Below are 27,404 nucleotides of genomic sequence, written 5' to 3' on the forward strand. Positions count from 1 at the left end.
TCTTTAACAGCTTACGTTACCGGAACTCTCCCTGCTGAAAAACTTTAAGTTCTTATGCCAAACAGGAAATGGAAGATAGATGAACGGCCTCCGTTTGAATCACAGGTAGGTTCCACTCTCAAATTAGAAGTTGAATGGACTCCAGCGCCTGCTGGTTTATGGGGCAATTTATTAATTAGCAACAAACCTCCCAACTGAGTGGTGATTTTTTTTTGTTGAGAGAATAAAACTGATTATGAGTCTTCATTTTAAAATGACCTACTGAACAATCTGAAATTAAAATGTTTAAACTAGACAAAATGACTAGTCAGAGACACTTCTAATGTAGTGTTAGCAAGTTATGAGACATATGTCAAAACCTTCTATTCATATGATTTGACGTGGATTCTCCAAAAGTGATGCTGGAACCGACAACAATCCAACTTATGGTCCATAAAACCATATTTGACTCTACAAATTATTGACACATGAAGAATGACACATCTACTTTTTACATTTACAGAAAGTTTATTTGTAGTTTTTCTGCTGTTTTTTTGAGTTTTTTTACATACATTTACACATATAACAGGGAATGCCATACAGCTTGAAGAGAACTAAAATATTAAAAAAACGCATGTATCTGGGATGAATAATAGTGGTGCATGGTTTCCCCACAGGGCTTTAGGGAAGGGCAGAGTGAGTCGACCCTCTAAAATGACACCCTGCAGAGCCTGGTGACCTCTCAGGACTGACTGTAACTCTTCACACACTCAGACACGTCCAGTCTTCTGCCGCTGTTACACATTTTGGCCAAGTTCTGCCGGTGACATCAGACAAAATTCACTATTCTGCCAGCACGAAAACACACCCCTACCCTGACACCATATTAATATTAACTTAATAATGCCAATACTGATTCTTATTAAAATATATATACAATACAAAGCCAAATAAATAATACATTTTAAAAATTCACTCACGTTGGCTGCTCTGGCGATGCTGTTGGGAGACTGCAGTGCTGCCAGCTCATTGAGGATACGCTTCAAGTCATCATTGTTGGGTTGAGCTAAAGATGAAAAGGGGGAAACAGACCACATTAACAAGGCATTAATGGAAATGGGATATATTGCCCATCTGAAAAATTCTTTAGCTGCCACTACACTTGTTAGATACAAGTCAGAAGTATAAATCAGGCCTGGTTACAACCGTGTGCTTTACTGAGATGTGCATTCATAGACAGCTCCAAACTGCATGGATGAGCACTGCCTACTATATAGTTGTCCCAAAAGTAGTGAGAAACAACAACTGGGGCTGCCGGATGGTTCATCCAGTTAGGGCACTACACTGTGGAGCATGGATGAGCCTCACAGCCTCACAGATTATCACAGTTCAGAACACAGTTGCCCTCAGATATACGGTCAGGTCTGAAACATGACTGGCAAGCATGCATACTGGCCAAAGACCATTCATTCTTCTGTTCTTTTGTTCCTTCTATAGCACACTTGGTGCCATGTTGCGAGTGTTACAGTATTACAGTTCAGACCTGGCTCAGGTACGGACTGTGGCTGTAGCTGCAAGTAGGGGTGGGCCAGGAGCTCAGTGATGGAGATCCGCTCCTTCGGATTCCGCACCAAACATTTCTGTAACCAATCAAAAAACAACTTGCTGTCTAGAACATCCATGCACATGTACAACGGGAGCAATTGTACATAAATAAGTGAGCATTTTACACATTATAGGCAACACGGTACAGAAGACCATAAGTTAATCAAAAAAGGAAACTATCAACATATGTATTTAAGGAAAATCTCAAGGACAGACGATATCAGTGCATTTTAACCTGTTTAGACTGAACCTGCACAGTACACCCCCTTCCCCCAGCCCACCTTAAGGACATCCAGAAGGTCCTTTTCAGCGATGTCAGGGAATTCAATCTCGTGGGATGGGTCTATAATGGCGTGCATCTTGGTGAACTGGTTGGTGATTTTCTGGAAAGGGGTCTTTCCGTACGTCATGCAGTACAGTATGCAGCCCAGGGACCAGACATCTCCTTTCGGGCTTATCTACAAACGCAAAAAAGCCATTCAGTCACTTCTCACAATTAATACTGTTGCACAGCGGTGGCTGGTGAGCTGGAAATTCATGGGATCAAAAACCTTACCTTTAAACCAATTGTTACCCTCATCCCATTTCCATGTATTTTCTTTGATCATTGATCAATCAACTCATTAGCTTGGTGATTGATTCCAATACATATAGATTAATTATTCTTTATTTTTACATCAAAAAGTTCAGAATATTCTCATTCACAGATAGACGTATTTATTCAACGGTCATTGTGAATATAAGGAGCACTGATGATGCAAAAGTCCTTTAATCCAGCCTGCAGAGATTCGATTTAAATGTTCATGAAAAATCACTGCTTTTCTGAAGTTCATTTGCCAGCCTTTATTGTATGTACATTTTCAGATTTACCACTAAGTGTATTCTTAAAGTTAAATTCAAACTCAACCTTATTTACATATCTTAGGTGACAAGGAGTAGGAGTACGCTACAAGATTTGAAGACATTAAACTGGGTGAGCCAGTTTAAAGGTAAGATTTCAGCCTCTCCTGTTTCCAGCTCAACAGACACCCCTGCTATTGTGGCTTCACATGACAGTAAAAGCGACTACACTTAGTGAAAATGATATTTGTTGAGTGTATGGGAGATTTAGTAGTCAAACAAGGGGCTAAATGGGCAGAATTATGCTGTTATGACGATGTTACCGATAATACCGACGCTGATATAACCTAATTTACAAATGTTTGAATTTTCATCAAAAATTCCAATAAAAGTATTTTTTAGTTTTTAAAATTCAAAATCATGACCCTACCTTGGAGCTCGGCTTCCCAGATTTGGACGATGGGTCTTTGATGGCCTCTGGGGGCATGTAGTTCAGAGTGCCCACCTAGGTGAGACACACACGGCATCACCACCTGATATTCAGCAGATACAACCTCATCCAGAATTGGTTTCTCCAAACCTTGATTGTTACCCACAACTATTATAGACAAAAATAAAAACTGACCCAGGCCCAGCCAGTGGGGACCAGGGCACTGGGACCAGATTCTCTGCCCACTTACCTGGGAATCCTTGACAATGCTCGTCACATCTGGCTGGATTCGATTGGAGATGCCGAAATCAATGAGTTTCAGTGAGGCATTCACGATCACAAAATTAGCCGGCTTCAGGTCACTGTGGACAATTCCTATAAATAAAATATAATTTTAATACGATATTGAAAATACACGGCTTGTACACCATTGGCATGAAAGCTCTGAATTAGAACACCAATAACAGCATCAGGCGCAACTGAGGTGAATTTTTAAACAGTCAATCTTTCTTTAGGAGAAGCATCGGGCTCAGTTACATAGTTATAGAAAGTTAATTCATAGTCATATGCAAAATGAATGTTCTAGAAGTTCTGTCTGTGGACAGTTTAAAATCCGAGACATCACAGTGCTTGCAGATGGTGTAGAGTGTGTGTTACCGTGTTTATGAATGGTCTGAACCGCTTCCAGCATGTTCCTCCAGTAGAACTTCCTCTCAAGCGGGTTGACGCTCTTGCGGTTCCGTAGCCAGGTGTTGAGGTCCAGGTTTCCACACTCCATCAACATGTAGATGTGGCTGTTCGTAATCTCACTGAAATGAACCACACACACATTAGACTTTGTCTGCACGTTCTGGATTAGTCATGTCCCTTCACACAAGAAGGGCACAAATGACATCACATTCAGCTAGCAGACACCTGAGCAACTTGCGAGAACCACATGGCAGACATCTCCAAAGGAACCCCACTTACTAGTCATACAGCTTGATGATCTGGTCACTGTACTGCTGCAGGTGGTTCAGGTGCTCAATCTCGTTCTTGTAGCTCTCTACAGTCTGGGTGTCGGCTTCCTCTAGGTTGACGTACTTCACAGCGAACAGCTGCCTCCGGTGGTCCAGCACCTGGTACACCTGAAAACACCCATAATCACACCCAGCGCTGCCTGCAATAATTCCTCATAACCCTCTAGTATTATCCAGGTTTGCCTTTGATACACAATCATGAATACAATTCACCCATACCTTACTGGATCCACCTTGGCCAATCATTTTCAGTATGTAGAACTGCCTGCCTTTTATGGCGATGGAGTCGTTGGACAAAGCAGACATGGATCCCTAAAAAAAAAAACGCTTGTTCACTTCGCAAATCAGCGGCAATACCGAGTAGTACCCAACGGGTTGAATTCAGTTGTATAGCATTGCATGAACATTCATGCATTTTAAAATATTTTTTCCCTGTATAATAAACAGGCACATTAGCCTGATAAGGACCTCTGCAGGATTCAGAAGGATCTTTTTTTTACTTGGTAGCACAGGTGCTCTCAATTTTAAAATGCTGTGGTGTATATCACTCTTCAAATCACGCAATTGCTAGAGACACGCATTCCGCAAATGGTGATTTATGTCACATCACTGGCACTTCATACCAACTGAAATGACAGTCACTTTTCATTTGCCACCTTTTCATTGGGAGAAAATTATGGCAGAAACAATGCAAGTTTGCAGTTATGCAAGAATTCTTTTGCATGACCAAAAATGTTCAACAAGTATGTTAGCTACATAGCTAGCTAATATTAGCAAACATTAGTGAAGTTAGCTAGATAAACAAGCTAGGTGAATTTGATAAGTGAATTTTATTTAGCAAAGTACTGTAGTTTTCTCAGTTAATGAAGTGTATCAAAAGAGGCAATGTTAATTAAATTACAGTATGTGGTCTCTCAAAGTTACTACACATCTCTTTTTATTCTCTTCCTGTTTTTCTATACATTTGATTATAAATGGTAAGAGACAAGTTCAGGTGCCAAGGGTACACAGCCTTTATACCTGTGGAGTCTGGATGGGGCACACCTGGTTTTGAGGTGTACAAGGCTGCTGGGATGCCCCAAAACCATGAGGCATTGGAACGGAAGCCATCACTGGGGGGTTCCTTTTCACTACTGGAGTCACAAAACTATTAGGGGGAAGAAGAAAAACAAGAGACAGGCATAGGGGAACTTGATCAATCCAGGTTCATTAGTAATGGCAGAAGGCAGTGTATAGTTGGCCAGATGACAGAAGCAACTTGTTGGTTCTGGTGGCTGTGCCTGTCAAGAAATACATGATCTTCTGCAGAACATCAAACATTACAAACAGCTTCTCCACACCAACTCTGAAACAAAAGGGGAAAGGGGCTGTGTTTTACCTTTATAACTTGGATAACTTATTCAGTACCTTCGTATGGGAACAATACACCATGGGCAGTATATTTTGAATTAAAGACGCAATGCGCAGATGGTTATTCACTTCTGGGAATAATGTATCAATTATTTAGATTTAATATACACAACTAAGAACAAAAATGTAAGGTTTCTATATACATGACTATTTATACATGTCTCCTCAACAAACCACTCGGTCCCTGCCCATTTTCCGCCATGGTCTGAAGACGCATCTCTTCAGACTATACCTGGACTAACCATCACTACTCTGCAGGGTACTCCCAATCTAGGATCTTATCACTTGTATCCTATCTGGTTCCTCTAGCACTTTCATGCTACACTTTTATCTCCATCCAACACTTATATTACACTTGTATCACTATCCTGAAGTTGCAGCTCGTCATCATGTCTCCTAGTTTGACTTGCCGTAACTTACTGACCTGACCTATGTTTACTGTGTGAACTGGACATGATGTTCATGGCTATGGATAACTTACATAATGAATATTGTACCGTATCGACCCTGTGTTTTGTAGTTGTTCTAATGACCTTTGGTATGCACTTGCTGTACGTTGGTTTGGATAAAAGCATGTACTAAATAAATGTAATTTAATGACTCCTCATCCCTCACCTGCTGGCATTAAGGGGTTTCTGATTGGGTGTCTCACAGGTGAGGGGAGGGTTCCCTCTGACTGGGGGTCCAACAGATGAAGCAGATGCAGGGTTAGCCACCCGTGGAGTGGGCACCTGATTGGTCGGGAACCTTCTGTCCTAAAAACGAAAAGGCCGAATGGGAAAATTCAGATGGCTTGGACCAGTGTCGGCAACCGTTCATGAGCGTGCACCAAAAACAGAACAAAAAAGGAGCAAATTTGGAAATACTTCATTGACAAGAGGTGAAAAAAGGTAAATGACCGACTGCATCACTGACACTTTTGAACAAAATATGACAAATGAGCAAAAATAATAAGAGCTGTGGAGACCAAGTTGCTCATGAACATTAAAAAAACAAACCTCTGGGGAGATGTATCTGCCAATCCGTGCAGGAATCTTCCAGTCGGATGGGGGATTACACACAGGTTTGTATGGCCCTAAATTTGTAGCGAGCTTTGACTGGTTCCCCACCCTCTCCTTTGTTTCACTCTGTCCTGTCACGAGAGTGTCAGAAAGGAGTTCCCCTAAAATAGACACAAATGTAAATACCTAGAACTGAGACACTGACAAAACAGCAGCCCTTGCCTGACCAACAACAACATACAAGAACACTAAATTCACATTCAATATTTTCTACCATAAGCATTTTCAAACACACCACATACACTGTAGCGTTGCAAAATAAAACAAGAAAAGAACAAAAATAATCAAACTGACCCATCAGGTTCTCCTTATCATCAGTGGACAGGAGTCTGGTTCTCCCAGCTTTTAAATTTTGTAAGGCCCTCTCCAGCATCTCTGTGGGTTTGGCATTAACCTCAAAGGCCCTCTGCAGTATTGCAGCGCTTTTCTTCGCATTTCCTGTTAGGGCAGATCGTACACATCAAAATTCAGCGTAGGTCTAGAGAGTACAGCTTCCTATTATTAAACAAGCTATTTTATAGAGCCCCACCTTGAGAGAGCTTGAACTGAGCATGTGCAATATGCACGAAGGCAAAGCTCTTGCAGTTGGATTTGGCTATGATGAAGTTGTCCTGAGCCTCATCGTCGTCTTGAATTCTGGAACAGATCAAAATCTGTCAAACAGTATGTCTGAGACAAATGGTGGGATGCATTCCTGACCATTACATTAGATAATGCACTTGCTTAGCAGACCCCCTTATCCAAAGCAACAACGTGTCATTTACACAGCTGGATATTTTACTGAAGCAGTTCAGGTTAAGCACACTGCGTATGAGTATAGCAGCAGTACTCCACCTGGGACTTGAGCCTGTGCAATCTATAAGCCCAGATTCTTAACCACCACAATATATTGTCACTTCGCCAAAAAACAGAAATTACCAAAATCATAGAGAAACACACCTATATATATATATATATTCAAAAAGCAAATGACTCAAATACAGAAATCTTTATTATCATAACCATTTATAAGGGGGAGGGGGGATTTTCTTTGACTGCCAACTCACGCCTTGAGCTCAGCAAATCTGACCAGCATTCTGGCGTAGCTCTCGTTCTGGCTGTATTTTCCCAGGGGGAGGCTGGAGAACACCTGGGAGTAGCAGTCGATCAGTTTGGTAAGAAGGTTCGAGTCCGTGTGTGGATTCCCCTTCTTCTCCAGATTCTGCAGATATGTCCAGCACCACTCCGGGGAGTTTGAACTGATGGCCTGGTTTAGGTTTTCCGTGTAAACTACAGGAGAAACAGCACAAGAGGTTTTCACGTGAATCACTCAATTACTAAGCAAAAACAATACCGTGAATGCTATAAAAAGACAATAAACTGGGCACAAACTGGAGTGCAAGCCCAAGGATCTGACATCGGTCTTTTGTATACCATGTTTGTTGTCCAAGACATATTTAACCAATCAACAGTGTGTCTGTTGCCCATCAGAAATAAACTTGAAGTGAATATCCATGCAGAGCATACACTCAATCTTAGACCTCAAGTCCTCATATTTAGAAATTACATTATTTGCATCAAAAGGAAATGTTACCATTGTCTAATTTAGAAATTTAGAAAAAAATAATAGGATGCATCTTAATCTTGTGGCTTAATTAAAGGTAATTACCACTTTAAATACAAGAAAGGTGACACCACAGGGACTAATTTGACCATTTAGTTATTTAGTAGAACAATGAAAGGCATAATATGGACTCACGTCACTCAAAACACGTGAGGGGCATCAGACCTTTTGTTTACTGCCAACATTCAGTTGAGTTTACCTTTGACTGGATTTACCGGAGAACCACCAACAAGGTTAAGTAAATGAGAAACGGGTACCTTCCGTTCTGGTGGAAACCTTCCTGTCTGGCCTGTGCAGGAACGCAGTGGTGGAGTCAGTGGCTGCCAAATCCTCCCATGGGTGTGGCTCCGGACTCGTGATGGACGGCTGCAAGAGCCAATGCATGGTGAGGACACAAACGCATGATATTGTTCAGTGCTCAAATCCTCATTAAGAGCCTCACCTGGTCAGACAATTACACAAAGAATATCTGGTTTTCTATAACAGGTGCCTTTTGTGTGGAAGATCTAAAATGTGAAATATAGTCATTAGGGCTGATGGCCTTAAAGCAGAACTCACACCTTTAGGTTCAACAAGCTGTAGGAGTCCCCATCGCCACTGCTCTTCTTGGACGAAGAAAAGGGAAATAAGGTGTTGGTTCTTGATCCAGATGTTTGCCTGAACCAAAAAAAAAACCATTTAATTCAAAATATATTACAAAGCATAATATGCTTAGTTTGCATGCAAATGTACACATTTGGACCTTTGGACAAAGCACAGGTCTTTTGGACCTTACGAAACACATCCTTCTGCTCACCTGGTCATGGTACTGCTCGGACAGGAAGTGTCGCTCTTCTTCTTCTGCCCACCACTATCGTCACTTCCTTCAGCCTCCGGGATGGAGAAAGGCAGCACAGGAACTCTCCCTGGCTGGAGAACAGGAGGAAGAACAGTGACAAACTATATCCACTTTCACAGAAAAGGCGGTAACTACACTCCTTCTACCATTCACAATCATTTATGTTGACACTTCCCGTAACAGCAGAGTCCCATTCACTCTTACAGTAGCAGTGAGAAATCATGCCAACTGCTACAGTAAAAGGGATGAATAAAACCCTTTCCTAAAAATAATGGCAATCCTTGCCTACTCTTGAAGTAAAAAGGATAAACTACAGTGATTTAAAAGAAACAGTCATGCCCACTCTCAAGAAAAGATGCAAACTGTGCATTCTTAGAACAAAGAGGACCCAAATTAATGCATAGAAACAGCAGGCAAACAACACTACATACATGGAATGACAAAGATAACTCAGGGTGTTTGACAACAATAAACCACAGCTATTTTAGTAGGACACTTCTTGAAACTGCATCCACTTCCTTGGAAGAGAGCCAACCTACCATGTTGTAGAGTACCCTCCTTTGTGGCCCAGATCTCCAGACTGGCACTGGGTCTTCCTGTGGGGCACAATTCTGATCCACCCTGAAAACAACAAGAGATTAGACCAGCTAAACAACACTCCACTGCTGCATCAGACAGCGATTTCACACAGCTATATTTCTGTGTTGTATTAGCCAGTTAATGCCAACAATAATAATAATAATCATGGTAGGGCCGTCCATAGAGGACACTGAGGACTGTCCTCATTAAAAAGCTGAAGGGAATGTATAACAATAATTCTACCAAAATAACAATGTCAACAAATCACACTAATGTCCATTCCTAAGCATCCAAAACATGTTAACAGCTCAACAAGAGCCAGTAGTGTTAAGGAAAAGTACAAGAGTGTTAATCAGTTTAACCATCAGGGTCCAAGTTGAACTATGCGGTTGTTCCCTGTACTTGGACCGGTACTTCTCTCTAGGGGTTTCGTCATACTTGTTCCTGGTTATGGTTATACACTTTGTTGTACGTCGCTCTGGATAAGAGCGTCTGCCAAATGCCTGTAATGTAATGTAATGTAACAAGAGGTGTTTTGTGTTCCTAGCTGTATGCTATTTATTTTCATATATTTTCTCTGGGGGGCCATGCCCTCCTGAACCCCCCTAACCGTCTGCCCCAGTTTACACACCAACCAGCCACCACAGATAATAGCAAACAACAATTTCCACACATGAAATGGTCAACACACAATCAGTTATCATTATAACTCTCCAACTGAGACAGAAATGGAGCAGCGGTTAATCCCTGAGTGTCTCATGCCTCTACCAAAATTCAGAACAACAGATGTTTTATGAAATGTTTTCTAAATCCAAGGACTTTCAAAAAAAAATGTCAAAGAAGCATAGGAACCCTGGCACAAATTTAATACATACCCAGTAATGTCCTCATTGCTTTTTGGATGGCACCGAGTTAACCTGAGAGGTCATACAACACAACCTTTCCATCCCAGAAGCCCAATGACGACCCCCCCTTCCATGACCTTAGCTGCAGCATGATGAGAAATGTATTTGACCACGCCCCAGCTGCTTACCTCGGACATAACGCACTGCCCAGCTGAAGTTCGCCACTTCCATCTGAACTGGGGGTGACTTTGTGAAATTCCACACTGCTCTTCCTGGATTCTTGTGTGTTAGATGTCACAGGAACTGAAAGAGGGACACTGGATGAGCTGGCTTGCTTGCTTACTTACTTTCAGGACTTGCTTTCAGAGCACCAATGAAGCCGATTCCACAATCCCCTTTCCACAACTCAGAAACAGAACAACCGCCAAGCCAAAGGTGTAATGCCTAAACCCTTGGACCCTTACAACAACACCGACTAATGGAAAATCTGGAACATTTTTTTTCTCCTTTTTTAAAAAAAATCAGCCTTTATAATTATTATTATTACATACACGAATCTTTGGACCAAATATTTATTAGTGTCATTGCTATACATTACATATTTTTAAACAACCGAATAAACATATTTTAACCATAAGCATTTTGTTGATGATCTTCCAGGAAAAACACCGCACATCACCTACTGTATTTCTGCAAAAAATACATAACTGACCCATCAGGTTCTCCTTATCGTCAGCAGACAGGAGTTTGGTTCTCCCCGCTTTTAGATTTTGTAAGGCCGTCTCCAGCATCTCTGTGGGTTTGGCATTAACCTCAAAGGCCCTCTGTAGTATTGAAGTGCTTTTCTTTGCATTTCCTGTTGAAATAAAATGTTTTATATTCAGTTCCACCAGAGCAGAGGTTCAGATCATTTTATAAAGTGGAACCATAGAACAGCTATTGCAACAGAACAGCCTACCCTGAGAGAGCTCGAAATGAGCATGAGCGATATGCACAAAGGAAAAGGCCTTGCTATTGGATCTTGCCACCGTGAAATGGTCACGTGCCTCATCAGGATCTTGAATTCTGCAGGGCAGAAAAAAATGTATTACTGAGAATACACACAGACAAACCAAAATTTATATCAAGATAACCGGCATTACATTTAGTAGATGCTCTGACTGAGAGTGACTTATACAAGTGCAGCAGGTGCACGGCCCAATCTACACAATACAGAATGCCACTTTTGGGGGAACAGTTATTCCAAAATCATAAAATGGACCACCCGAGTGGTTTCACCCAAATGAAAATGAAATGTTTCTGGGAATAATCTGTTTGTGCAATCAGGATTTTATTTCTTTTTTTTTTTTAATCTGAACAATCCAAAATACCACACCAATTCAAAATTGGTCGCAAACTTGAGATGTAATGTGAAATGCATGCTTATGTTTTCACATGTTTCAAAAATGGCAATCAAATTCAATGTAGCTACAGTACAATAAAGTAAATAAAACAGTGTAGGTTCAACAAAAGTTTAACAAACAAACATTGTCAACCATTCCGGTTTAAGAAATCAAATTGAACCTAATCTATTTGTGCAATCATTTTTCTCTGCACATTCATAATGATAATCCAGGGTTGTTTTACATTTAAAATGTTAGCCAACACAATAATCCAACCATACATGTGCAAGAATAAGATAAAAGCACGACCCGTGTGACATTTAAGGAATAACGACTTTTCAACGAATTAGGACGAAGCATAAAAAGATTCGATGTGTGTGTAAAACAATACTCTTACGCTTTCAGTTGTGCGAACCGGACCAGGATCCTCGCGTAGCTTTCATTCTGGCTGTGCTTTGAAAGTGGAAAGTTGGAGAACACTCGAGTGTAGAAGTCGATTAGTCGGTTGAGAAAGGTGGAGTCCGTGTGTGGATTCCCCTTCTTCTCCAGGTCCAGCAAATACGCAAGGCAGGTCTCGGGTGAGTTCGAGCTGATGATCTGATTTATGTTGTCGGTGTTATCTTCGACAAGAAACAACATGAAGGTTTTAAGTAAATCACACACGGAACAAGAAAAATACCAAGGAACCAGCTAGCCGCACAACAAGCTAGAGCGTCAATGTACACAATTCTCACCAAATTAAACAAATGTTTTATACATAAAAAGTACTCACCCAAACTGAGATATCTGGTTTTAATGTTCTGCAGTTTCTGACTAAGCATTGCAAGCTGCATTTGCCTGTCCGTGTGCTCCTCCTCTTCCATATCTGAAAATACGGCATTTGAGAGACTTGGATTAGCGTTAACTATACATGGTTGAACTGCTCTACTCGCTAGATACGGTTTAGGCTAAAGCCCCTTCATTCGTTTCATTCGACTTTCCAGACGGCGTGTCATCATGACTACAACTCAGGCCGCTAAGCCATTTTAGGTAACGTAGTCAAAAGCTAACACTAGCCGTCATACACCCATCAAAGCACATGACTGTAGCTAGCTAACATTAAGGTAAAATGTGTGCACAAGGCGTTAAGCAGGTTACTAAATTAGAGCAGACTAATTGTTCAGCCAACAAAACAATATTGGAATGTTAATAGCTAACGGTATAGCTACTAAGTTAGGTATTTAGATATCAGCCAAAATAGCTAACATTAGCTAGCTACCTCTGTAGAGCAGTTTTGATTTCTGTGCAGCACACTAATCATAGCTATGTCTAGCAGTATCCTAATATAACATTCAAGTTGTATCCGATATACGTAATAGAAAACCCAATGACCACAAACCTTAATAAAATGCTTTCAGTATATTAACTGTGATAATTTCCAGCCTTCAAGCGTCTGTTTATTCCACTGTACTTTCAAATCCGCCACTTCCCATTCTTCCACCAGCTGATTGGTTGGTTCGTATTCCTGAACGCCTTCGGTAGGTCACATGACTACCGTCCCTGACCAAAGAATAATATCGCGAGAGTTTAAGAAATGGTCTGGGGGGATTCCTTCCCCACGTTTTCCCCCCTTCATTGATTTTCTTCGGGTATAATGGTAGATTTTTGATGTGGCACTTTGCTGTCTACCATTTCTAGTTGAACCACCGTTGCGTGACTTTTATACAGATATCGACGATTGTGAATAATTGAATGATCAATAAACCTGTATTCAATAAAAACGTATCTTTGTTTATGTAGCACATTTTGTACAGAGGCATGGAATTAACTTCACAATAAAATAAAAGTAATTAAAAAGCAATACAATAAAATAAATAAAACAATTGCAGACATGGTTAAAAAAACAGTGCACAATAGAATAAATGAAATAAGACATAAAACAAAACTGTTTTTTTTTTTTTTTGTAAGAAGCGCCCTAGGTGAAGTAAAAGCTAAAGGAGCATTTCGGGTTTTCAGTTTAAAAGTGTCAGCTGTCTAACACCCTCAGATTTTTTGGCCAACTGTTCCAGAGGCTTGGATCATAGTTGCTAAAAATTTGACACTGTAGGTTTTCTACTTGTTCTTAATATCAGAAACAAACTAGTGCCAGAGGATCTGAGGGAACATACCTTAAAAGTACGTCAGAAATGTACTCATGTCTTAAGTCATGTAAGGAAAAAATCATTTTAAAACTACGAACTAACAAATTGAAAATGAAATAGTAGCCTAAGTAGGCTGTTGTATGCATATCTAAACTGCTGTGATGTATGTTTTGATTCTGGTCCTAGTACTTGTTGCATTGTTCACTTGCCGTTTTTGGCAGACCAGAAAGCAATGCATTATAACATTTCAACCTGCTGCCAATAAATGTTTGAGTTAGCTTTTCGGTATATTGCCTGGGAAAGAAATGGTTGGACTCTAACAATGTTGTTCAGGCCAGCTTGATCACATTCCTGGTGTGTGCCTCAAAATTCAAACCATTGGTAATACTGTAACACCTAGGGTTTTAGCCTGATATCCTGTGTTTTGTCTCAATGACTTTGAGCTTTTCACTGTTAACAAATACCTTTGTCTTATCTTTAACTGCAAGTTGCTGGGTGTAGGCCTACACTTAGAGTTATATACTTACTAACTGTGTGATCTTGATTTCAAGGCAAATATTGTTTTTTGTCAGTTTAAAAAAAATGTTAGCTAAAATGTTCAATGGGGACTTTGAGACAAATTATAAGCAACTGTTTAGTTGGTGTGGCAATGAAGTATTGCATTGAATAGTTTGATTGTAAGAATTAGCAGAGCCTGATACTAGATTCAATTATCAGTCAGTCAACATAACAAGATTATCTTCACAGTTTTATCACACAGCGATACTGCACCATATACAACATAATAACTAGACAAAGCCTTCCTTCCTCATCAATATGACAACACCGACTTGGCTCCCCATAAATAGTCAGAATTAGATTTGTTTTGTTTTGTAATGGGAGAACTCCACCCGATGCCTTGCTGCTATAAGCCCATGCATACTTTTGCCTCCATTCATCAGGCTCGTTGACTGTTTGTTTATTCTACTCTTCCAAGTAGCCAATTTAGCCTGCCAAAAAAAAAAGTTTAACAGACTTTATCAGACAATATCTTTCTAATAGTATACACCGGCTTGGCCCACCTATGTACAGCTTCCTGCAAAAAAAAAACATACTCCTTGTACACCAGCACCTCACTATCCCTAGCATGCCCTCTAGAATGACAGTAGATAGCATTGACCATAATGTCTGTACTTTTCTTTTTAAATCACTTCATTTATTTAGACTAACAGAGTTACTAATACTGTGTATTTCTCACTTATTTGATCCCACTGACTGCTTTAGGAAGGAGTGCAGCATCTAGCTGCTGTAGTGTGAAATCTGCCTTTTTGTATCTAACTTTGTACCAGTATGTATCATGTACATTGCTTATAAGAACAGGTCTGATGAAGAGCCATTAGGCTCAAAACAGTACTTTCTGGTGTTAATAAATTCACATTATTCGGGAGCATATACAGCTTTCGGACTCTTCTTTTTTGCTCAGTCCATTTTTCAGTTCGGCTCCTGTCTGAGTTTATGGAAGTGCGTGCACTTCCTGCGATTCATTGTAAGAACAGGGCCCTTATTCGCTCAGCTTCTCAAAGTAGGAGTGCTGATTTCAGATCAGATCAGCCATGTTTCAGTCAAAACAGAAACATGTCAGTTAACCATGACACTACAACAACTATTAATGATTAAATGGACTTGATACATAGCATAACACCTAATAGTGATGAGGATTTAAATCTGTGTTTGTCTCACTGGGAATACAGTTGTAGTCAGTAGCTATGCAGCCATGTTTGTTGTATAGATGTTCTCATCTGCAACTGGAACTTTAAGTAATGTGCAGAGGAGTGCAACTTGCACTAAAGAACTATAGGACCAGACTTTCAACAGCCAAGGGTGCATTTTCTCTTCTGCAAAAAGTTTAATAGTTTGAATTTCACTCAAGTTATAGTGTCACTAACCAAAATGATTATGAATTACACCTGGAAGTATTAAATAATTTACAAATGATAGTCTGGCACCCTAAAGAGAAAGCCTTTTGTCCAAGAGGGCTTTTTATTGCCTCATCCATATATAAGTCGCAAACAAAATGAAAAAGAAGAAAAAAATTGGACAATAAACTTTATGGAAAGTTAGCGGTAAGTTCTGACATAAAAATATAACATTTCTGGCAAATGACCTCCTGTTATTTTTGTGAACACCAAAACCACTCCTGTTGAAGTGCTGAACTGTGAATTCAAGTTGAAATTGTTCACACTTTCAAATAGCTGTTTTGAATATGAGCATTGGATTATCATACATTGGCTTTTAAGGATTTGGCACATTCTGTCCTACTTTGATTTTGGCAGCCCTCCCGAAGATCTCCAAATTTGTATTAGATTCTGTTGATTTTTTGTAAATGTTATGGTCTTTAAATTTTTATTTTAGACTGCAGAAGTACAATTATGATATCTTTATTAAAATGCGTGATTACAGGCTATACCATGTGTGGTGTTCCATGGGTTGAGGGATTATTGAGGGAGTGGGGACGTTTAGCCTAACGACACTTGCCCTTTCACCTTTCTGCATTTACTGCGGTTCTAAATGGGCGGTAATTCGTATCCTCCAATACATCTGCAGTAGCCTATCGCATAATGAACAAATTGCACGCGTAGTAAATTAAACTTCACGTACATGGCTAACACAAAAGAACGATCGCAGGAGACATGCACAGCCGTGGTAACAGCACTGCGGAGATCACACACACGGCCAGACTTGGCCGACAGGCCTGTCCAGGGCAGCTGTCCCTGGCGTCGGTTATCATTACCCGCATGCGCACTGCAACATTTACTGCTCCGGTATCTTCTGGGCTGGCACAGGAGCCGCCGCACTGAGCATACGAGAGAGCTCAATATATGATCTCTTGACAGTACATTTTTGCCTTTGTTATTTTGTCAAACGGTTGGCTTATGTTGGATTATAAACACACAAGCCCGATATTTATTCGTTTTATTGAGCACAGTGGAGCGTTTAAATGAGATTTTCATGACCTTGCATCGAATGTCATTAGAAGAAGAATTTAATCTAACCAAGGTAAGGGCATTTTTAATCATTACTTTCTTGGCAGTCAGAAACAAGAAGATATATTTCTTAGCTATTAAATAAGAGGAAAAAAACATAGCAACTCGCGTGCGGTTCTGTGATTGTTCCGTGAAATTATTTAGAATAATAAAACGGGATAGTTACTTAATTTAACATGTGCGTGCATGGTGTATGTTGCCGTCAACTGCGCAGATTAATGTCGAATGGAAAACGATGGACGGCTAGCCTGTCTTAGGTTTCTATTGGGGTCTGTAGGCTACAGATGCACGCTACATCGCCTTGCCCAGGGCGCACTACAATCGTGCGATGTGCTGTTCCTTGATGCGCTCCTTTATTCTTGTGATTTAAGGTACTGCTACTACTGCACCTGCGTGGCCTGTTAAAATGACTACATATATATCTTCTTTGTGTGTAGTTTCATGTATTTGTCGCATGGCTCGTTGTCTGTCCTACCACTACAGCGTCAACAGACCGAGCCCTGTTGAAACAGATGCTGCTGCAAACTGGCTGGCAGTTGCTTATCGAGTGTTTGGGGAGGGGGCGGGATGGTTTTTTAACCGATAATAAAACAGCACGAAGCCTCTTATGCACTTCCGATGTGTATACATAGTTGCTGACTAAGTACTAATCAGATAACGTTTGCCATGATATCGTAAGATAGTGCTCCCCAAATGCTGGCTATGTCCTGTAACATTTGTACTTGCGTTTAAGATCGTAGATCTTTTGGTATTAAGCCTTCTGTCAGCTCTGCGAGAAACCTGCTGACACACGCTCCCTGGGCCTTTGTGTGCAGCGGAATACACCCGACCGATTTCGCCGGTGTTAGCCTTTTCACCTCACGTTTTCCATTCCACAGTCTGCGATCTTGTTTGAGGTGTTTACATAGTATAGTGTCCAGGACAATTATACATTTTAAAAAAACGAATCATGTGTTATGGTATCAAAATAAAATATAGCCTACAGTTCACAATTTTCTTTTTTACATTTCCAAAAAATATTATTTGGGATTATTTTGTAAAGGAGAGGTTACCATTGTTGGCTGATATGGTCATGTAGAGCTAATGACGCCAAAATTCTTTATTAAAAGTTAAGGACAGATTTCTTTTCAGTAAAAACAAGCCCAAAGATGGAGCAAGACAGAGAGGAAAGTTCTCTCTCATCTGTAGTTATTAATGAGGGTTTTTGTTGAGATCTATGCTTCTGGGACACATGGTATATATTTTTATATTCACTTATAGTCCCATTTATAGTCTATTCTGATTCACCTAAAATAGAAGTCAGACTTCTCCACACTTGATTTTACCTAGCTATTTCACATTACAGTTAAGGCTTTTAGTGAAGGGATTCAATTTCCTGTGTGCAGCAGACATGTGGAATTGTAGTATTACAGAGGAAATTGTTTCCAGAGAAAAAACTAAACTGTATGCAACCAATCAGCATTTAACCAGAAAATCTGTTGTGTGGCTACTGTATAGTATGCAGTTGCAGGCCTCTGGAGTTTTTGGAATTGATCAAGGACAACTCCAACATGTCTCAAAAGAAAGATTTCTCATTATGAAAACATACATTGCAGTGACAGATTCCTGGCCTGTCCTGCATCACAAAGGGACGCTGAAGAGTAGAACATCATTGGTGTGGATCAGTAATTGATAATAGTGTCAGTAAGGACTCTGATTTGAATAGTGACATATTAGTGTAGTACTAGTAGTAAAAATAGTACAAAATGCAGTTGCTATTAGAATTAGGCTACTATTAGTAGGTGTCGGTAAATGAAGCATCAGTAATATTTGACAGTGAGAGAGTGACAGTCTGTAGGTTTAGACGTGACACTGTAGGCTTAGAAGAAGAAGAAAAAGTTGCTTTGGATTGTGAGGGGCATGCTTACTGTAATGTGTATTCATCTATGACATAAGGAAAGCTGGGCAGTAGGAGAATTGCATGACCTGACAGCACAAAAGAGCCTAGCATTGAATTCGTACATGGATAACGTGGTGGAATTGTGTAGGGGTTTGATAGTTGGAATGTGAAGTAGCTGTCTGTATAACTATGATGCAATTTTATGATGATTCATGTGTTTCTACCTCTGTTTTACAGATAACCAAGACTCAGCTGCAAGGATGGAGATTGTAACTCATTTGATAAATGATACTATAGAGTTCTACAAATGGAGCCTTACCATAGCAGGTGATTGTTATTATCTTTTATCCTTTTCTCAGGGCTATCTGTATCTGGTGCTGCCTGCAGTTGATCTAGGAAAATTCATTAAGTGAATAGTTGGCTGATAAGATCAAACTCCAGTATTGAGTTGCATTAGTGTGGACTTGCGTCAAAGTGTGCTTTCTTTTCCCTGCAGGTAATGTAGTAGTCATGCAGATTATTCTCTCGGTGAGAGAACACAGCTGTTTTTTTTCTCTGGCCACCAGAGCATTGTGTTGCCCTTTAAAGTCACTGCAAAAAAAAGCTTTTTCATACTTTAATGTCAAAGCAGCTGTAAAAATGTCTATGTCTGCAGTGCTGTGAAAAAGTATTTGCCCTTTTTTGATTTCCTTTATTTTTGTATATCTGTCACACTTAATGATTTCAAATTTTTAGAGAGTGTATTGCATAATATTAGACAAAGGAAAAGAGTAAACACAACACACATTTTATAAATTGTTATTTCTTTTATTCAATGAAAAAGTTATCAAACACCCATATCACCATTGTAATTGCCCAATTAATTTCCCAATCAACCAGTTAACTAAATTTCATTGATAATTAGATTCAGCTGGTTGAACACGGCCAGGCTTGATTGCAGCCAGCCCCGTTGACTGTAAACCTCATTCATATTGAACCTTACCATCAGTGTGAAGTAGTCCTCACAAAGGCTCCACAAGCACACCATGCCATGAACAAAAGAACTGAGGAAAAAAATATATCAGTCTGGAATGGATTACAAAGCCAATTATAAGGCTCTGTGACTTCACTGAATCACAATGAGTGTCAATATCTTTGAATGAAGAACACTTGGAATAATGTTGAATCTTCCCAGGATTAGCCAATCAAAATTTCTTCTTGGGTGCAGTGACAATTATTCCAGGAAGTCACAAAAGAACTGCAGGCCTCTGGCCTCAGCTATGGTCAATGTTCATGATTCCACAAGAAGAAAGAGACTGGGAAAAAATGGGATTTATGGGAGAGCAGCATAATAATAATTTAGAAAAAAGTTTTGTGTTTACTCAGGTTCTTTTTGTCTAATATTACATTTTGTTCAAAGATTTGAAACACGTATGCAATAATTGAGGAAGTCAAGAATAGGGCAAATGATTTTTCTCAATACTGTATCTGTGCCTCCAAAAATGTTTCAAAAGGAAAGAACAAATATGCCGGAGCTTTCTGAGTCAGATAATGCATTTTGTGAATTCAGTACTTCCTGCTTTCTATCTTATTCTTGTTGTCTCCTGGAATCAACTTGCGATTCAATAGCTGGTGTACATGGTATGGTACCAATTTTTGAATGGATCACAGCCATTAAAAAAGTGCCATTCTCTTACAGTTGGCCTTAGTACCTGGTGGGACTATTCCATTGCACTCCTGAGAAAGTTGATATGACTCATTAGCCCTATAAACAATACAGCTGCATTAATGCCTTGTGGAATGTCTTGGATGTTCAACTAGTCTGCTAAGCAAATACAGAAGAACATAAGTGAAAGAGAATCTTGCATTTTATGCAAATTTGATAAACATCAATGCTTTTGCATTTTAATTTACAGTATATAGTGATGAAAATGGTGTCCCAACATAATGGATATTCCTGTGGATAGAAGAAATGATCCTGATTTTCAAGATTACCAGAGCTCAAATATAGATATATTGCTGCAGCTATCAGCATTTTCATCATCAACGAAGACAAGTGAGCCAGTATCTGTGGCAGCCATATACATGCCCAAACTATTACACCCTCCACCAGGTTTCACAGATGAGCAGGGGTGCTTTGGATCTTGGGCAGTTCCTTTTGGCCTCCACATTTTGCTCTTGCCATCACTTTGATACAAGTGACTCATCTTGTCTCATCTGTCCGCAGGCCTTTTCCCCCGAACTCTGCAGGCTCTTATATGTGCTTCTTAGCAAACTGTAACCTGGCCATCCTGTTTTTGTGGCTAACTAGTGGTTTGAGTCTTGCAGTGTAGAGTGATGGCAAGAGGAAAATGTGGCGGCCAAAAGTAACTGCCAAAGATCCAATGCTCCCCCCCTCATCTGTGAAACCTGGTGGTGGGGGTGTTATGGTTTGGGCATGTACAGCTGCAATAGGTACTGGCTCACTTGAATAATGCCCTAGCCACACTGACTCTTGGCTTTGAAAGCACGGCTGTGACTAATGGAAAATATTCCATTTAAAGTATACACCAGGGGACTGCCTGTCCGCAAGCACTATCCTAGAATCAGTTTACCCAGCCTAATTACTGCTCCCAAACTATTGTGTGTAAAAGACAGAATCTGTGTTCATTTTATAATCCAAGATCCTTTTGTATTGGAGAGGTCAAAGTTAAGTTGTACTGAGAGGTTTGACACCTTTAATAGTCATTGTTGTTAGCCTTATTCATAAATAATTTGACCGTCTTAAATTTTGGCCTTTCATTTTTTTTCTTTTTCAATCCTTGCTCCTTCCCCTAGCTATTATTGCTGTTTGTTATGCAAAATTCAACAGAAATATATTGGCATGTTACAATAACAAGAGAATAAAATTCCAGCTGACTTTCCGGGTTAAATTATGGTTTAAATAATAATAATAATAATAATCATGACTGTGTTCACATGTCTGTGTCTATCCAGACAAGCGCGTAGAGAAATGGCCGCTGATGTCCTCACCTCTTCCCACGCTGGCCATCAGCTCCATGTACCTGATCTTCCTCTGGCTGGGGCCCAAGTACATGCGGCACAGAGAGCCCTTCCAACTGAGGAAGACCCTCATTGTCTACAACTTCAGCATGGTCATCCTCAACTTCTTCATCTTCAAAGAGGTGGCCACTATTCCTGTCATGAAATTTTAACATGAAAACTGATCATTGGAGAAGAACAGACATAGCTGAATATATGTCAGGCATATTATTGAATCAGTGGCTAGAAGTCAAATGGGCTGATTCATTGTTGTCTTTTGCATTCACCAAGAAGGCAGTGTTTCAGTTTGCAGGGAAATGCCATTATCATCTTGCAATTGTAATTCCTCAGTTTGACAGGGTGTCTGTGGTGTTCCTACTCAGCCATAACTGCACAGTACCTGTACAGCTAAGCTGGTGTATTGCTGAGTGAAAAGTCAGAGTCAGTGCATGCCCCTCTGGGTACACGTGCTGGTGTACGTGGTGCACCACATCAGATTGCTGGAGGAGGTTACAGTCATGAGAAAGGCTTTTGATTGGGCCGAATTAAGTGGGGCAGGGAAAAAGTATGATGTAAAAAAAGCATTCACCGGTCTGGCTTGGTGTTTTTCTATTTCCTTACCTTAGATTGAAAGAGGGAATAGTACACATTTAAGTGCATGGAATAAGTGCAACCTTGGTGGGAAATACATTTATTGTTGCTAGAACAGACCAATGTGTCCGTATCCTGTTTCTATTGATGAACCTAGAGTTCTGTGTGATATCTCCTCTCTTCCCAGCTCTTTCTAGCAGCACGGGCTGCAAACTACAGCTATCTCTGCCAGCCTGTCAACTACACAGATGATGAGAATGAAGTCAGGGTAAGAATTAACGTGAAGACATTATTCTGTACTGAACTTTGTGGACAAAATGGCTGAAAATAAACCAGAAATTCTCTCTTACATTTTCCTAATGTTGACTAGCATTAATAATTTAAATATGAACAATTAATTTTTACTGATGTAAAATGCATTAATTAGTGTTTTATTAAGTACACATAGGCTCTCCTGTCATCCAACAGGTGGCAGCAGCATTGTGGTGGTACTATGTGTCTAAGGGTGTGGAGTACCTAGACACAGTGTTCTTCATCCTGCGTAAGAAGTTTAACCAGGTCAGCTTCTTGCATGTCTACCACCACTGCACCATGTTCACCCTCTGGTGGATCGGCATCAAGTGGGTGGCAGGAGGACAGTGTGAGTACTACTCCAATGTGGGCGGGGCAGGGAGAGGTCAGTGTCAGTGGGAATACCACCCTAATGTGGGTGGGACGTGGAGAGGTAGTGTGGGTACCTTCAGAATGTGGACAGAGTGGGACCATTGTTGTAGGGCCTGTCATGTAAGTGTGAGTACTCGTCCAATCTGGAAGAGATGAGGGGTGAGTGTATTAAGGATTCGTTTGATGTTGATGTGGACTTATATGTCCGTTCATGCGCGTGTAAAGACCGCAGTTTAATTTGGGTTCTTAATTTATGTACAAAAACAGCTTTTGTATCAAAATTCTGCATTTGATGTGGCATGAAAATGAACCAGTATGTACAAAAAAATTGAAAACTGAGGACTGATTGAGAGCTATAACTCCTATAGTGAAGCAGTCATGTGATCTGGATTAGTCATGTGACCTGGTTTCATCCCATCCCCTTCCCCTCCCTAGCTTTTTTTGGTGCGCACATGAATGCTGCCATCCATGTTGTCATGTACCTGTACTACGGCTTGGCCGCCTTCGGACCCAGCATCCAGAAATACCTGTGGTGGAAGAAGTACCTCACCATCATCCAGATGGTAGGTGTTCCATCAACCTCTATATCTACAGAACATTAATTTATTTGTCTTACCAGAACTATCCTCGGAACCAACGTTGGATCGTCGGGGGAGGGGGGGGTGTGGGTGTCGGTTGGGTGGGTTGTGGGGGGGGGGGGGAGGCTGGCTGTTCTATTGGACCGGGGAATCATTGATATGCCAATTCATTCATATTTCTTCTATCAATTACTCTGACCAGACATTACAGTGTACAGGTTCAGTTGGAACCACAAACTGGACCTGTACAAATAATTTCAATACCGGACATTCTGTAGATTTTCAGTAGATTTAGGATGCCATAAAAAGTAATCGTTTTTTGTACAAAAGGAAAATATATACAATGCATAACACATCACACAATGAAGGCCATGCTCAAAATGGGGGAACCTATTGTGATAATCGGTGGAATATCAAGACTATAAAAATGCCAAAACGTGTGGTGGGCTGTACAAAAAACAAGGACAAAATACCAGATCTGAAGTTTTCTGTGCTCTCTTGCAAAAAGCCTCTTTTAACTAATGTTAATGTTAGCTTTTAACTAACTGCTGACTAACACTCGAATAATGCGTTCTCTCCGAATGTTTTCTCTTCCAGAATTTTGCTAATATTATTTTGATTCTGATCTTTTTTCCCCACCTCCTTAACTCAGTTTGCTAAGACGTCAGCTCAGACATCAGACGTGAGAGTTTCCCTTAACACTAGATAGGCCAGAGTAACACCATCGGGCTTTGGGGACTTTAACATTAAACATTAAAATTACTCTAATGCCTTAAATGCTCTATCCTCCAATAACTGCATATTGATAACTGAAAATAGTTTACTACTTAACTTTGGCTAGTAAAATGGCCTTGCAAAAAAATTAGATACACCTGCATATGGAAACTGTCAGGAAAGGCTGCTTCTGTCTGTTTTGTAGTTGAAGCATAACTGCACATCACAAGCACACATTGCATCTGAAATACAATTGCATGACAGTGTTCTCAGCCCTTGCATTAGTGCAGTCTCCCAAGGAAACTTCACAAGAACTCAAAGTCCAAACTTGACGTTCTTGACATTGAGAAACACATTCTGTGTCCTCCTTTCTTTCAGATCCAGTTCCATGTGACAATTGGCCACACAGCCCTCTCTCTCTACATCGACTGCCCCTTCCCCCACTGGATGCACTGGGCACTGATTGGCTACGCCATAACCTTCATCATTCTGTTTGGAAACTTCTACTACCAGACATATCGTCACCAGCCCCGCAGGGAGCCTCCCCCCAAGGGCGGCAAGGGCACAACCAACGGCATCACCAACGGCGTCACTCCGACAATGAACGGGCTCAGCAGGCTGGAGGAGAAACAGGCAGTGGTGGAGAATGGGAGGAGGAAGAGGAGGGGGCGCGCCAAGCGTGAATAAGGGGCTGGGCCGGGGGATGGAGACTGGGGCAAAGGGAGGTGAGGGGGCAAGGGGGAAAGCCTTGCTCAGGACACCTGAGGATCACAGACCTGGTGGGACATGATGAGGCAGGAGGGTTGTGCTCTGATACCAAACCCCCTGCAGGTTCTGTGTTGAATGTGACCTGTCTGTGAAGGATGAGCTCTGTGGAACTGGGGAGGGGGGTTAAACTTCATCACAGCTTATGAATATCATTTCCATGTTTTTCTCTCTCTTGCTCTCCCTCTCCCTCTATGGGGGTTGGGGGTGTGTGCATTGTGTTAGGACAGCACCTCAGAACAGAGACAGGAGTAATTTAAAGGAGCAGTTTCTAGGGCCTAATCCCATGCACACTCGCTTCTTCATTCCAGATGTCTTCGAAACCATGTTGCCCAGCAGAATCATATCCCCAAAAGTGATTTTCTTTTCCCTTTGTTCACACTTTTTTTTGGAATGTTGAAATTGTTTCATTGTCTTGTGTTTTGTGATTCAGTCCTTTTAAACTTTGTATAAGAAAATAATTTTTAATTATTTTTCTCCCCCGATATCAATCTTCAGGTCATTATTCTGTAACATTTACATGGCTAATGGACACACAACAAATTTCACCAAAATGGGGTTGGGGAGTGAGTCACATGTTTACACCCCTCTAGAGCACGTCAGCAGGTAGCAGGTTACACGGTTTCATCACAGACGTGACTGATGTTCGGGACAGGGGGTGGGACCAAATCTGGAACAAGGTGACAGAGGCTCCAGTGGTCATACCTGTTAGATCAGCCAGTGTCACGCCTGTCCTGAAGATAATGGTTCTGTCTGTGAACCTGAACCAGTAAAATAGAAATTTAGTTCTAATATCCCCTCTCCATGGTCAATGAAAAACTCCCCCCACCATGGTAGGAGAGGGGGTGTGGTGGATTTTAATCTATATTTTAACTTTATGGTCTCATTTTAAGAAGATTATTGTGTTTAAATTATTAACATTATTTATGTCATTATTTATTATTTAGTGCTTTTTCCATCTATATTTTCCCCTCAGTGTTGATAAACAAGGCCAGAGAATACAATAAAGGACAGTTTTTTCAGTTTATAATTTTTTGGATTCAGCCATAGGTAATATCTAAAACACTGCACAAATACACAACTCCTGCATGGATTGCATCCCCCTTGCAACAGAAATGATCATGTCCTTAACATATCACTGCTTCATAAGCAGAGCATGATGAAAAATATATCCATCAAACATGGTACAGTAGCAGTAATATTACTTATGTAATGCGCATCTGTCACTTGTGTTTCTGGAAAGGGAGAATGACATTCATAAAATTTGTTTTACTTCTAGTCATTTTTTGCCTGCCAGTCAAATGTGCTTTTATCTGTCAACCAGTGGGTGCCAGCTCCAAACCTAGAAACAGTTGGGATGTGTATGAGAGAAAGGTGTGGATGAAGGACTTGCAGCAGGTGCTCTTGTTCCACAGCTGTTTGAGCCAGTCTTGGTTTTACTGGAAACGGGTTGGGGACATGGTGGAAACTCCATGTTTGTGGTGCACTAACCTACTTATGGCTTAAACTGCTATGCATTAGAAGTGTTGTTTCCATAATGTTCACACTACATAGCAATTTGGGTCAAGGTTTCAACAGAGACTGATTATTGCTAGGCTGAGTGTAGGCTGGGTGTTCTTTCCGTCTCTGCATTGATGCAGGAGTGGAGTTGTAGAGAGGAGATGTTACTGTGTGAACTTAGCTGTTCTCAGTCCATTATCAGGATGTTTTAAAATGGATGTGATGAAAACAAAACTCATATCATGCCTATTCAAATACATATAGGGAGACAAACACATACTCCACCATTACCAATGAGCTTTGAACAAAACATTTCTTGCTATGGTCAATATTCAAAACTGTCTTTAAATGTTTGCAGTTGTTGTTTTTCCTTTAATATGTGGATAAATATGTTTTTCTGAATGTCAACTTTTAGAATTTTGCGTTTTCTGTTTCCTAGGTTCTTCAATGTTGTAGAAGCTGTACGGTTTACTCCACATACTTTGGAAATGTGCAAAAATATTTTCATCAACAGTCTCAGAACTGTAGCTGTCTTAAGGAAAGAGGGGTTTCACCAAAGCATTTGTTCAGTTGACTATGATATACAGTAAAACAAATGATTTAAAAAAAAATAAACAGAATGCCAACAGACTTGTCATTTTACCTGTGTTCACATTGCTCACTAAATGTGTGACAGGGATTGAATGCTTTGTGGAACAGCTGCAACAGAGCATGTCAGCAACTCAGAATTGGTTAAAGCTACTACAAACAGTGGAGTGGTATAGAATGACATCAGCATCAATGCCTACAACAAGGCAGGTGAACACTGAGAACCTGTAGAAGAAGCTAAAATTTTAAAAATAAAAGTAATAACAACTTAATAGAATAAAAACGAATTATAGTTACATAACTTATTTTGGGATCTCAATGTGGTTTTTCTATGTAACCTCACCTCAGCTACCACCATGTGTAGCACCCTTCTGAGTGATACAGGTCATTTT

The 27,404-nt window shown here is 40.4% G+C and overlaps 2 protein-coding genes across 3 annotated transcripts; one reads left to right on the top strand and one right to left on the bottom strand.

Moving 5' to 3' along the window:
• Positions 1-487: 487 nt before the first annotated feature.
• ttk (ttk protein kinase) lies at positions 488-13,127 on the bottom strand. The gene is made up of 25 exons (XM_064342507.1): positions 12,970-13,127; positions 12,364-12,456; positions 11,989-12,211; positions 11,168-11,274; positions 10,922-11,065; positions 10,398-10,512; positions 9,325-9,406; positions 8,744-8,856; positions 8,508-8,604; positions 8,205-8,313; positions 7,391-7,613; positions 6,874-6,980; positions 6,639-6,782; positions 6,282-6,445; positions 5,899-6,038; positions 4,894-5,020; positions 4,093-4,185; positions 3,824-3,981; positions 3,512-3,663; positions 3,105-3,229; positions 2,855-2,929; positions 1,866-2,042; positions 1,523-1,619; positions 960-1,045; positions 488-796 (listed from the first exon to the last, which is right to left on the bottom strand). The coding sequence occupies exons 2-25, from the start codon at positions 12,452-12,454 to the stop codon at positions 722-724; spliced, it is 3,024 nt and encodes a 1,007-aa protein (XP_064198577.1). The 5' UTR covers positions 12,455-12,456; positions 12,970-13,127; the 3' UTR covers positions 488-721.
• Positions 12,602-27,054, top strand: elovl4a (ELOVL fatty acid elongase 4a). 2 transcript variants are annotated; one of them, XM_064342548.1, is made up of 7 exons: positions 12,602-12,620; positions 18,851-18,940; positions 21,569-21,756; positions 22,392-22,472; positions 22,673-22,844; positions 23,303-23,430; positions 24,538-27,054. In XM_064342548.1, the coding sequence occupies exons 2-7, from the start codon at positions 18,874-18,876 to the stop codon at positions 24,844-24,846; spliced, it is 945 nt and encodes a 314-aa protein (XP_064198618.1). In that variant the 5' UTR covers positions 12,602-12,620; positions 18,851-18,873; the 3' UTR covers positions 24,847-27,054. The 2 variants fall into 2 exon arrangements, with proteins under 2 accessions (XP_064198618.1, XP_064198610.1); XM_064342540.1 differs by lacking the exon at positions 12,602-12,620 and adding an exon at positions 16,377-16,747.
• The last annotated feature ends 350 nt before the right edge of the window (positions 27,055-27,404 follow it).

This window comes from Anguilla rostrata, chromosome 1, assembly GCF_018555375.3.
Source record: "Anguilla rostrata isolate EN2019 chromosome 1, ASM1855537v3, whole genome shotgun sequence".
Lineage (NCBI taxonomy): Eukaryota > Metazoa > Chordata > Actinopteri > Anguilliformes > Anguillidae > Anguilla > Anguilla rostrata.